The sequence below is a fragment of the Theobroma cacao genome, chromosome 1 (assembly GCF_053813885.1).
Source record: "Theobroma cacao isolate CCN51 chromosome 1, ASM5381388v1, whole genome shotgun sequence".
NCBI classification, from domain to species: domain Eukaryota; kingdom Viridiplantae; phylum Streptophyta; class Magnoliopsida; order Malvales; family Malvaceae; genus Theobroma; species Theobroma cacao.
Window position 1 is genome coordinate 9,259,987 of NC_142639.1, and position 13,811 is coordinate 9,273,797.

The window sequence follows — 13,811 nt, forward strand, 5'->3', positions numbered from 1 at the left end:
ATTTTTACTTAATTAACTTGTGACGTTAACTCTCACACATTTACGTTAAGATTTAAAATTTAGTTATTCCACCTTTACAAGTTTTTACGTCAATTCTTACAGTTTTACGTCAAAACTTTTCCATACCAACTTTGAATTAGAATTATTTTTATCTTTATTATTCTTTATTAAAAAATTAAAATTTGTACATAGTTAAACACTTTTAATATGAAAATATAATTTTAAATATTTATTTGTCATCAAATTGAAATTGTTTTTACTTAATTGACTTGTTATATTAATTCTCACATATTTACGTTAAGATTTAAAATTTAGTTATTTCACCTTTACAAGTTTTTACGTCAATTCTTATTGTTTTACGTTAAGGCTTTTTCATGTCAACTTTGAATTATCATTATTTTTACATTTACTATTCTTTATTTAAAAATTAAAATTTGCACATCGTTAAACACTTTTAATTCGAAAATATAAACTTAAATTTTATTTTTCATTAAATTGAGATTATTTTTACTTAATTGACTTGTTATGTTAACTCTCACACATTTACGTTAAGATTTAAAATTCAGTTATTCCACATTTACAAGTTTTTATATCAATTCTTATAGTTTTACGTCAAGACTTTTCCATGCCAACTTTGAATTAGAATTATTTTTATCCTTATTATTCTTTATTTAAAAATTAAAATTTGTACATCGTTAAACACTTTTAATCCGAAAATATAATTTTAAATATTTATTTGTCATCAAATTGAAATTATTTTTACTTAATTGACTTGTTACGTTAACTCTCACATATTTATGTTAAGATTTAAAATTTAGTTATTCCACCTTTACAAGTTTTTACGTCAATTCTTACTATTTTACGTCAAGACTTTTTCATGTCAACTTTGAATTATCATTATTTTTACCCTTACTATTCTTTATTTAAAAATTAAAATTTGCACATCGTTAAACACTTTTAATTCGAAAATATAAATATAAATTTTATTTTTCATGAAATTGAGATTATTTTTACTTAATTGACTTGTTACGTTAACTCTCACACATTTACGTTAAGATTTAAAATTTTGTTATTCCACATTTACAAGTTTTTACATCAATTCTTATAGTTTTACGTCAAGACTCTTCCATGCCAACTTTGAATTAGAATTATTTTTATCTTTATTATTCCTTATTTAAAAATTAAAATTTGTACATCGTTAAACACTTTTAATCTGAAAATATAATTTTAAATATTTATTTGTCATCAAATTGAAATTATTTTTACTTAATTGACTTGTTACGTTAACTCTCATATATTTACATTAAGATTTAAAATTTAGTTATTCCACCTTTACAAGTTTTTACGTCAATTCTTACTGTTTTACGTCAAGGCTTTTTCATGGCAATTTTGAATTATCATTATTTTTACCCTTACTATTCTTTATTTAAAAATTAAAATTTGCACATTGTTAAACACTTTTAATCCGAAAATATAAATTTAAATATTTATTTTTCATGAAATTGAGATTGTTTTTACTTAATTGACTTGTTACGTTAACTCTCACATATTTACGTTAAGATTTAAAATTTAGTTATTCTACCTTTACAATTTTTACGTCAATTCTTACGGTTTTACGTCAAGACTTTTCCATGCCAACTTTGAATTAGAATTATTTTTATCTTTATTATTCTTTATTTAAAAATTAAAATTTGTACATCATTAAACACTTTTAATCTGAAAATATAATTTTAAATATTTATTTGTCATCAAATTGAAATTGTTTTGACTTAATTGACTTGTTATGTTAACTCTCACATATTTACGTTAAGATTTAAAATTTAGTTATTCCACCTTTACAAGTTTTTACGTCAATTCTTACTGTTTTACGTCAAGGCTTTTTCATGTCAACTTTGAATTATCATTATTTTTACCCTTACTATTCTTTATTTAAAAATTAAAATTTCCACATCGTTAAATACTTTTAATCAGAAAATATAAATTTAAATATTTATTTTTCATGAAATTGAGATTGTTTTTACTTAATTGACTTGTTACGTTAAGTCTCACACATTTACGTTAAAATTTAAAATTTAATTATTTATCTTTTATGAGTTTTTACGTCAATTCTTATTACTTTACGTTAATAATTTTTAATCGTATCGTTTAGGCTTTTTAATGACAACTTTAATTAAATTACATGTGTTTTTATTTTTGTTATTATGCATTTTTAATTTTGATTTTCTAATTTATTATAGTGTCAATCCTATAAATGTGAAATTTCAACCATTGAATAAAAGTAAAGCAAATAAACGATTTCTATTAAAACCCTAAAAAAAAGTCCATCAAAGAAAGGAGTTTCCCCAGTGAAGGAATTTTCTGCCAGAGGTTGGAGGTGGAGGACTCTCATATTCACCTTCAATAACCGGACAATTTTGCTGTATTAGCTTTACAACAGCAAGCCCATCCTTTGTCAAATAGTTTGCAGATGAGGATAATATACCAAAGCTTTACAGGTATGAGCTTTGCCCCTTATGGCATATTAAATTTTCATTTATCCTTTTTATTTTCCCTTGATTCTTAATGTGAGTCTGTTTTCAAAATTTTATGCAACCGGTCAAAATAGAAATTCTATTTATTTTTGCATGGCAAGAATGTGCGTCAATTAGCATAACAATTCTTGATTAGTATTTTTCTTCTGTGTTTGCATAATTTCAGCATCAGACTTTTTCACTTCACGCCAAATAATTCTCAGTTCATATTGGGAAGTCTCGTTCTTACTGAAACTGATATTGGGAACCAAAAATGTATAATATGGGGGAGTTGTGGTTGACTTTGGGCAAAATATTGAATTGACTGTACATACTGGAAGAAGATAAAACATAATTTTATTTTTTAATTATCTTGACTTTTTAATTTTATTTTTTTATTAACCGGTTGAACTGGTTTACAAGTTTCTTTATCAATTTTAAATCAATGATCATAATTTAATCTCGTAAATTAAACGATATTTATTAATTAATCTTATAGTAAGATAAAAAATAATGAGCTTACTGCAGAATTTGTCGGCATTTAATTCATTTTACGTATTTACTGGCTACATTTATGGAAGTATTAAACACGCAATGGTCCCTTTTTCTTGTCTAATCACATGAGCTATCCTCGAGGGCTCCAAGGATAGGTACTGAAAACTAGTGAACAAATATTTCAAATGAAGGCAGCCCGAACCCACACTCAAGTCAAGTCTTGAAATATATAGGACGCCACAACTCGTTTAACCTTACCGTCAAGTTAGGTTCAGGGAAATACACATGTTTCGTTTTGTGCTATGTTAATTCTTCTAGGCTTGTCTCTGTCCAGTGTCTATTCCCTCTTCGGCTCTTCCTTTCTTTCTCCACCCCATCCTCGTAAACCAGTCACAAAATATAATAATTAATTCTCATTACCCTACAAATTGTTTTCGCCATTTTTCGTTGCTACTGCACCTTGTCCTTTAAAAATATACTCTATTATACTTTTGCTATATTACATACGTTCGGAGGAAGAAAAGTACAAAAAGAAAAAGAAAAAGAAAAAAAGTAGATAAAAGAAAACGAAAATGGAAGGAAATAATCTTTTCTTATTCATATTAGGTAAAAAAAAGTGGAGAATAAAGAGGCAAATAGAATAATTTGTACATAAAATAATTAATTTCAATTGAATGAATGTTTATTTTGGCTTCCTTTGCATTTATAAAAGGATTAAATTTTCTAGCGTGAAATGGGACAAATTCCCAAATATAATTATTGCTGTTATTTTTTTTTTAATTCCTTCCATTCTCTTATTCTCTTACAAGAAACAAATTAATTAGGAAATATGGAAAGAAAGAAAAACAAATTGGATGTTTAAATTATAAAATTAGAAAAAGTCATCAAAAGTTAATCATAATTAAATTAAATTTTTTTAATGATTTTCATTTCTCCTTACTCTTCATTAGACAAAGTCAAGTCTTCGGAAATGACAAAAGATAATTGCGAAAATCAAATGACATGAGCATATGAGCATTTAACTCTCCTTTCTTCCAACAACAACTGGTCAATACACACACATATATATACACACACATATTAAAGTCTTGAAAGAGGATAACATCATAATTCTCATGTAGAATGTTACCAGGAGGGCAGTTATTGGCAGCCCGATTCCAAGTCTAGTGGGAAAAAAGATGTTAATTGAGTAAGGTATAAGTACCAAGAACAGGGCTAACCCCTTTAATCCGATACATGAGTCTACAAATAATAAGTCAATAACAATGATAGAGATTTATATATGTTTAGATACAACATTTAATGTATGACTATGATAGGATTGAAATCAAGATTTCATGTTGAGGCAAAAATAATATTTATAAAACAGTCATAGTAAAAGTTTAATATTTACAAAAATAAAATTATAAATTTTTTAATAAAAAGTAAAAATAAAATTATAAAATTTCAAAAAAATAAAAAATATTATAAAATTTTAAAATTTTGAAAAAGACAAAATTCTACTAATCCCCTCTTTCTACCTCTGATCATGACATCCCATCTAACTATTCTGTCCTATTAATTCTCTTATGAATGTGATTGTCGTCTAACTACCATCACAATGGTAGACCCCGGAGCTCAAGTCTTCTCTCTGTCACTATTTGCAGTTGGGCACATGCTTCCATCAATTTACCTTCATTTTTCCATAGTTAATTCCATTGTCTTGGCATCTTCATTTTTTTTCTAATCGCTGACCAAGTCAAAGAACCCACAAGTCCAATACTGTAGGTTGGCTATTGTTACTTTTTTTTGTGATTTGGAAATCTTAGTTTGTTGTGATTGTTGAGTTTGTTGGAATATATGTCTCTTTTATTATGGTTTTGTCTATATTGTATATTTGAGTGATTTTTTTTTTTTTGTAAAAGGTGGATATTGTACAGTAATATATTTTTTACTTGATTTTTATTCTAACAAAGATTATATGACTCTTTAAAGGATTGGGTATGTACATTCTATTTTTTAAGCATGCTAGTGGCTGTTGTCAAACTAGAGGAATTTTTTGTTAACGTGAGATTTTTTTATTAAATATACTTGGATTACTCCAATGAAATGAGAATATTTAGTAGCTTTTTCTAAAAATAATTTAATTAGTTTGTACTTTTTTTGTACAAATGAAAAGTTAAAAGATAATTTAATTAAAGATGATTTAATAAATTATTAATATATATATATCATTCACTATTTACACTTTAGAAAAATATACTTTTTAATAGAAATAGATAGAATATATGCATACATCTTGTATATATATATTCAATATTTATATTACATTGATAAATAATATTATGTTTTTCAACAAATATTTTACAATTGAAATTTTATCAAATCAAAATAAGAGTTAGAATCTTCAATTAATTTAAAATTTGACACTGTTCAGAAAAAAAAAAAACCCTTAACTGATGACTTGTATGTCGTGATTGTGGATTCCTTAAAATACATCATGTGTGAGGTGGATTTTTGGAAGGTATAATGTTTATATTTGTCACAGTTGTGGACGTTATCTTCAAGGTTTAAAGGAAAAAAATGTATGGTCATGATTTTAATTCATTGTAAGCATTGGTTAGCGACAATTATGAAAGGATTAAACACGCAATGGTCCCTTTTTTCTTGTCTAATGGACATAGGCTATCCGCAAGGGTTCGAGGATAGCTACTGAAAACTAGTGAACAAATATTTCAAATGAAGTCAACCCGAACCCATGCTCAAGTCAAGTCTTGAAATAGGACACCACAATTAGTTTTGTACCATATCAATTCTTCTAGGCTTGTCTCTGTCCAGTGTCTATTCCCTCTTCGGCTCTTCCTTTCTTTCTCCACCCCATCCTCCTAAACCAGTCACAAAATATAATAATTAGTTCTCATTAACCTACAAATTGCTATGCCATTTTTCGTTGCTACTGCACCTTCTGCATTTAAAAATATACTCTATTATACTTTTGCTATATTACATACATTCGGAGGAAGAAAAATAAAAAAAAAAAAAGAAAAAGAAAAAAAGTAGATAAAAAAAAACGAAAATAGAAGGCGATAATCTTTTCTTATTCACATTAGGTACAAAAAGTGGAGAATAAAGAGGCAAATAGAATAATTTGTACTAAAAAATAATTAATTTTAATTGAACGAATGTTTATTTTGGTTTCCTTTGCATTTATAAGAAGATTAAATTTTTTTGAACGTAAAATGGGGCAAATTCTCAAATATAATTATTGCTGTTGGTTTTTTTTTTAATTCCTTCCATTCTCTTATTCTCTTACAAAAAAAATTAATTAAGAAATATGAAAAGAAAGAAAAACAAATTGAATGTTTAAATTACAAAATAGAAACAAGTCATAAAAAAAAAACCTCGACCAGCGAGTACCCACAGAAGTTGAAACCTCTCAGCTCTCTGAAAGGAATTAGCTCCTCATCATAATGTATTCCTTCCAAAGTTTATTGTCGACCCATTGTGCCCCTGCAATACCTAGTGGCTGCATCGTTGCCAACAGCTTCCACCCCAAAACCCATATATCTCCTTTGCTCATCAGCAGTTGCCAAACCAGCAGGAATATCAAGTCTGCTTTGGCAATCAGGGCTGCTGGAAAGAATGTTGATCATGATGATGCCATTTCAACAACCACCAACTCCACCACCGTGCCTCTAATGGAATCCACTGATGGTCTTGGGATTGTTGATTTCCTTCAGGGAAAGAACTATTTCATCACCGGTGCAACAGGGTTTGTAGGCAAAGGTGTTTTACCTTTTCCTAGATATGCTAAATATAGTTAAAATATATTTCCCTAGGCCAAAACCTACTACATTACTCTCAATGACAAACATGTTTCATCTGCTCTCTGCTATTTCCATTATATGAAATGAAGTTGACATCCTATTTCTAAAATATAAATAGAAAACCGGAATTTTACCATGTATTTTGTGGCTAGATAGGGCAGCGCGTGCATCTAACATTGATGCCTGCATGTTTCGTTACTCACACTTGCAGTTTTCGTTGAGAAGATGCTGCGAGCAGTGCCTAATGTGGGGAAGATATTTCTATTGATTAAGGCAAAAGATAAAGAAGCAGCTACGAAGAGATTGCAGGACCAAGTATATTTCTAAATTCCCTTCTATATATATGGAGTCGTAGTTTAATGTGTTTCAGCGGATGTAATTTTACTCATGCTCATAGTCTTACATATATAGTTAATTGAGTTAAAATTCTCAAGAGTGTTAACGCCACCTCGGATTCTTTAATCTGTTTCAGATCATGGACACAGAACTTTTTAAGTCTCTAGAAAAAGTGCATGGAACTTCCTATAAAACTTTCATGAAGAATAAGCTGGTTCCAGTTGTTGGGAATGTCAATGAACCTGATCTTGGTATGGATGCTGATATGGCGAGTGAGATTGCCAATGAAGTTGATATAATTGTGAATTCAGCAGCCAATACAACATTCGATGATAGGTTCTTTAATTTTATATATATTTGGCCATTTCATTGATATATATAGATTTTAATCGTTTCGCAATTACGTATACTATTAAAGTTTCAAGCAATCCACGTATATAGGTATGATGCTACACTCAACACAAACACCATGGGACCTTATCGGCTCCTAGGCTTTGCAAAGAAGTGCAAGAAACTAAGTCTTTTCTTGCATTTCTCAACCGGTATGAGAGCCAACAATTTAAACTAAAATTTTCATTTAAGTTAAGAAAAGCCATGCAGCGCAATTGAATTCACGGAGCTTGCTTCTACAGCATATGTCCATGGAAAAAGGAAAGGGATAATCTTAGAGAGGCCTTTATGTGAGGGTCAGAGCGTAGCAGAAGCAGAAGAAAGCATTCCAGTGCTGGATATCGAGGCTGAAATAAAGCTGGCTTTGAACTTGAAGAGATCTTTCTCTGGCACTGAAATAGCCTGGAACCAGAAGATGAAAGAGCTGGGCATGGAGAGGTAATTACATTCTTCCGATGTCCCTTCACGCATTTAGCCAACGAATATAAAGTTAGTTGGTTCATGCTTGAAATACTATTACTATCTTTCTTGTGTCGAATACGAATCAATCATCACAGGGCAAGAGCGTATGGATGGCAAAACACATATTCTTTCACCAAGGCCATGGGTGAAATGCTTATAAACAGCACGAGAGGCGATATTCCGGTTGTCATCATCCGTCCTAGCATTATTGAGAGCACCTTCAGGGAGCCTTTCCCTGGATGGATAGAGGGCAGCAGGTATGAGTACCATATTAAAAACTTCATTCATGTACTTCACCACATAATAACTAGTTATTACTCAAACTTTACAACGTGAAAATTGAAATATATATCCATATGTATTTATGCTATATAGGATGCTAGACCCAATTATAATTGTTTCACGCGAAAGGTCATCTCACAGGCTTTGTCGGGGACCCAGAGACAGTGATAGATGTCGTAAGAATCTAACTTGTTTTGGTTTCTGGTTGATTGTTCCATATTGGCTGCACTCAAGGCTACGGGCTGTGTCTCATGTAGGTTCCTGTAGACATGGTTGTGAATGCTTCAATGGCAGCCATGGCAAAGCAAGGACTTGCTGGAAAACCTGGACTAATTGTCTACCATATCACTTCATCGGTTGCAAATCCAGTGAATTTTCATACAATTTTAAAGTTTTCAAGTGACCACTTCAATTGTTTTCCTATAAAGGGCTTGAAAGGGCTGAAAACTACCGGCACTACAGACATCAAGTTGTTCAGATCAGCAGACATTTTCTCCTCTAACATTTGGGGTGAAAGTACAGTTGGACAAAATGAGCTGAAAGGGGCTGCAGCTCCTTCAGACCCGAAGCTACGTCGCAGGCAGGAAACTGAATACAGGAAAATCAAGCTGTACATTCACCTCGCTAAGCTATACGAGCCTTACTCGCATTACGGAGGATGGTAAGATAACCCCCAACCCAAAACACACATACACATATTCTCATATTCAATATGCTGCTTTTGGCATTCATTGCATATACTAGCTTCTTTGGACGTCCTCTCATGCAAGATTTTTCTCCGATTTTTAGGAATATACCTACCTTGAGTAACACTTTTTTTTGTCAAATTTTTATTGATAGGATAGTTAAGAGTTAGTAAAGTTAATAATTTGAATATGAAAAATTCGTTTGCTCAATATCTGGTTCAGAAAATCAACAACCTAAATCAGTCTACCTAGAATTCGAATTGATTCAAAATCTAATTAATACAAACATAAACCATTCAATTAATCTAAAATGACTTGAACTTTATTTTTCTCTTTTAAATATTAAATTACTTAAAAATAATAAATATAATATTAACTATTAATTTATAAATAATCTGAAAAGATTCTAAAAATATAAAATATCCTTTGTTTACTCTTGTATTTCTAACTATTTTATAATTTTGACTTATTTCAAGATCCTTGCATGATTAAAAAAATGTAAAAGATAAAATTTTTATTAGTATGAATAAATTCGATTTTCACAACGATACACAATACATAAAATATCTCATTACTATTTTGTCCTTTATTATTCATTCTTTCTGAATATATAAAAAGAAATAAGAAATTTAAAATGTGAAAAAATTAGTTTAAAAACAAAAAATAGTCTATAAAGTGCAAAAATAGTTAATAACAAAGCTAATTCTAAACCTACTCTTAAACATATTACACTTTTATTTTTCACTTTTAGTGAATATTGATACGATTGACTTTGTAAGTTATAACCCTAATTTATGTGGATTACTAATAATAACAATCAAAGAAATTGCTTCTAAAAAAAAAGTAACAATCAAAGAAATAAAAATTAAAATTAAAATATCAAATCAATCAAAATCATTAAATTTTTTTTGGAGTAATAAATTGTAGATATATGATAATTCATGATAAGTTAAAATTTAAGACCCAGCACGAATGAGTACTTTGGTCGCATGGACCAATTCATGTAATAATAATAATTGCCTATGAACTTACTCTGTTAATGATTAATTTAACTAAATACTTGGACACTAAAGAGCTCCATTTAATTTCACTTACGTTCTCTTTTTTTTTTAATATTTAATTTATATCTCTCTTTCTTATTTAACTAGGTTTGACAGCGGGAACACTATCAAGTTAATCAGAGATATCTCTATGGAGGAGAGAGAGAACTTTGGGTTTGATGTACAGAGCATAGACTGGGAGCATTACTTCTTAAACATTCATATTCCAGGTATAAGAAGACATGTCATGAAGGAACCCCACAGCCTTTGTTTCAACAGAACAGATGAAAATTCTTAACCCAATCCATCTAAGACGACATCGATGAAGCTATCATTTGAATTCCAAGCAGTAGTTCCATACTGATATTCTTGCTTTACGTTTGATACTTCATATGTTTCTATTCTCCCTATATCAACAAATACAGAAGACATATTTCTAGCTTTACATTTGATCGATACTTCATATATACTTGTTTCTATCTTTCCTATCTCATCAACTATAAGAAAACCCTATAAACAATATCAGAGGTTCAGATGTCAAGAGTAAGAAAACCCTATAAACAATATCAGAGTCTCAGATGTCAAGAGGAAGAACAGCAACGAACTCTTTGAGACAAAAAAATGTAAATGATCTGCTGAAATGGGTAACAGCAACGAACTCTTTGAGACAAAAAAATGTAAATGATCTGCTGACATGGGTAACCTGGCACTAAGTTAATAAGTCAACTTACATGAGTAGAAGTAGTGCTACGCTAAAGTCCTCTCACACGGTCACATACCTTTAAAATGCCACAACGCTTCAACATGTAAGCAGCATACTACCTCTTTTCGGACATCAATCCAATCGGGACTTGTGTAGTTCCATGGTAAGTAAAATCCACCCCAACAAGTGAACAAAATGCTGTAGTCTTCTATCCCGTGCATTGCACGAGTCAATATCATATAATAATGTACATTGCTTAAACAATTAAATTAAGACAATATATGTTTAATAGTAATGCATATTGATCACCAACATCAGGCAACCATTGTCCAACTCCCTCAGCTTAAGCTCAAGGTGTTACATGGATATAAAATTACAGATTCCCACAGATCAATTATCAGCAAAAGATCTCAAATTACTATTCAAAGCAGGAATATCATCGACCAGATGCAGTCAATTATTTGTTGCTCTTTCTAATGTCATGTATCAGGCACCTTAAAAACTGCTAGATTAGGCAAGCTCCACCAAGTTCATGACTTTTGGCTACTTTAGTAGCTACTATAACCTGTAAATAATGATCACAATTTCATCGCATAATGTTTACCAAAGGAGAATAAAACAATATAAAATTTCAGCAATTATTGAGATTGCATGGCATTTTTAATGATCATTAATATAACTATAGCATGTACAAATGTTATTTTGAACAGTTACATTTCATGTAAAGGTAATACAATAATCAAATGCGACAACATCTAGACATGTTCATTGTAATCAGTAAGGATACAGAAGACTGCACAAACAAAAGAAACCAGATAATTATGCCACTCAAGCCCATAAAAAGTTCAATACATCCACGACAAGTCTTGCCGGAACGATATAGATCTAGCAGCTCCATGTATAGCTCTTTCAGAAATTTGAGGACAATCCTCAACAGCCAATAAGTCCAGTTTGTACGAACCTACAAGAGTTTTGAATCCATCATCTGTAATCCCCAAACATTTGCTCAGCCGCAAAACAGAGAGGCAGGGAAACTGGCTTACAAGCTGCAGCCCCTCATCACTTATTTCTTGGCATCTCACAAGCTCCAAGTTTTCTAGATGCTGAGCTGAGCATAGAGCTTCCATCCCAACATCATTAAAGGAATAGACATGATCAAGAGCAAGTTCCCGGACTGGGCAATTTTGGATCACACTAAGAATTCCATTTAAAGTAAATGATGAAAATGAAGGAAACTCTCCATCGGAGAAAGATATCCTCACTGTTTCAAGCATCAAACAGTTTTGAGCAATGGCTTTTAGACTCTCATCAGTTAATCTTAATGGATTGTTCATCAATAAAGGCAATGAGAAATCAGAAGGAACTCGGAGGGATATAGATCGGAGATTACTAGATTTTTGTGCTAAGCTTACAATGTCAGAGTCTCTTACTCCAACACACATGTCCAAGTGAATCTTCTCCAAGTTCTGGCACTTCCCTAATACACAAGCCAGCCCTCTTCCAGGGCTGATGATGCAATTTACCAAGCTCAGTTCTTCCATATTTTCACATGGGATCCACTGCCTTTGCCATCGATCTACAGCCAACCGGTCATAAACTTTCATATAGCGGTAATTAGCATCCACCTCAAATTGCAGCCGTTTTAGCTTTTGCCAACTTGGTCCTAACTTTATTAAATCACCCTCCCCAATTGCTCTACAATTTTTAATAGATAGATCTTCAAGTGTTTTAAGCTTGCCAAGATATTCCAACCACTCAACACTGGTAACATTCAGGCAGCGGATAAGATGGAGAACGGTGAGGTTTCTGCAGCCTACAACAAGGGACAGTATGCCACACCCGGTAATTCTTGGGGTAAAGTTCAGCTTCAAGGCTGAAAGCTTGGAGCAAGAAGCCAAGTAACGAAGACCCATATCAGTGATGAATGTGCAATAGCTTAGAGTGAGATCACTTAGTGAAGGGCAGTTGCCAGAAAGAATCAAAAGCCCTTGGTCATCCATTTGTTTGCCCAGTTTGGACATCCAACCGGAGTAAGTGATTTCTACTTTTGTTAAGTTGGGAAACCTATTGCAGAGGGAAGTCAAAGCTTCATTTGCAGGGTCTAATCCACAACCAACTCGAAGAGAAATTCTCTGTTCGCTATCCAGTTCATAAAGGCGTTTACACGCTAAGGAAACAGAGTTCCTGTCGACAGTTTTCCTAACCCTGCCTAAAATTTCCCAAACTAACTGGTCTGGTAACTCATCCATTGCAAAGCAGATATCCTTTGCCTCAATGGAGGCGCATTGACAAAAACCTAAAAGTCAAGCAGAAAAAAAAATCAAAATTTAGTTCTAAAAAACAAGAAAAACAGCACAATCAGATCACATATATTTCACAAATGTTGCAATACATATATCTCCCTAAATTTTTGCACATAAGCAAAAATTCTTCAACGCAACAAGTACTAGACAAAAAATTACAGAATGCCCTTAATTAAATAAATTCTAGATATATATAATTCGAAACATATAAAAGCCTAAGAGACTTGGATTCAAATTTTAAGTACGATAGAAATTGACTAAACTTAAAAGGGATATCCTAACCGGAAATAAGATGAGCCTACCTAACTAAGATGTTCTTAACAACGTCAAAGGGAAAATGTTTTCATTTCAAAGTTTCATAAGGCACAGATGCTATTCAGCAACGTATAATGCAAACAAATCAAACAAACCGCAACGGGTGGAGAAAAAATACACACGATCTGTTAAACGAGGCACTGATTTCAGCAAAAATCAGCAGAACCCATATTACCAATTATTTCCCAGAAAATAAATTAAATGAAATTTTGTATGTAAAGGTGGAAAATCCACTTAATTTACCAACCTACATGAATTATTGAGTGCTGACTCACAAACAAATCTGGAAAACCCAGATAAGAATTTGCTTTAACCAGCGAAGAATAACAGATTCGAAAAGAAGAATTAGAGAGAGAATTTTGATGACTTCATGTTTTACCTGGAAGGGATAATATCAGAAATGATTTTGATGAAACTGAGCGATGTTCGAAATGTTGGAAACTCAGTTTTGTTAAGGAACGTTTCTTTTGTTTCAGGTTTTGT

At 31.4% G+C, this 13,811-nt stretch overlaps 1 protein-coding gene and 1 pseudogene across 4 annotated transcripts; one reads left to right on the forward strand and one right to left on the reverse strand.

Annotated features, from left to right (window-relative positions):
• Nucleotides 1–6,354: 6,354 nt before the first annotated feature.
• On the forward strand, nucleotides 6,355–10,452 carry LOC18612079 (fatty acyl-CoA reductase 2, chloroplastic-like; annotated as a pseudogene). Its single transcript, XR_016024131.1, has 9 exons — nucleotides 6,355–6,770; nucleotides 7,023–7,126; nucleotides 7,284–7,483; nucleotides 7,589–7,689; nucleotides 7,780–7,975; nucleotides 8,095–8,256; nucleotides 8,375–8,457; nucleotides 8,539–8,942; nucleotides 10,116–10,452. The product of XR_016024131.1 is annotated as a fatty acyl-CoA reductase 2, chloroplastic-like (transcript).
• Nucleotides 10,453–11,339: 887 nt separating this feature from the next.
• LOC18612080 (RNI-like superfamily protein) lies at nucleotides 11,340–13,811 on the reverse strand. 3 transcript variants are annotated; one of them, XM_007048678.3, is made up of 2 exons: nucleotides 13,708–13,811; nucleotides 11,340–13,006 (listed from the first exon to the last, which is right to left on the reverse strand). In XM_007048678.3, exon 2 carries the CDS (start codon nucleotides 12,957–12,959, stop codon nucleotides 11,556–11,558), a length of 1,404 nt encoding a protein of 467 aa, XP_007048740.3. In that variant the 5' UTR covers nucleotides 12,960–13,006; nucleotides 13,708–13,811; the 3' UTR covers nucleotides 11,340–11,555. The 3 variants fall into 3 exon arrangements, with proteins under 3 accessions (XP_007048740.3, XP_007048739.3, XP_007048738.3); XM_007048677.3 differs by having other exon boundaries at nucleotides 13,580–13,775; XM_007048676.3 differs by having other exon boundaries at nucleotides 13,576–13,775.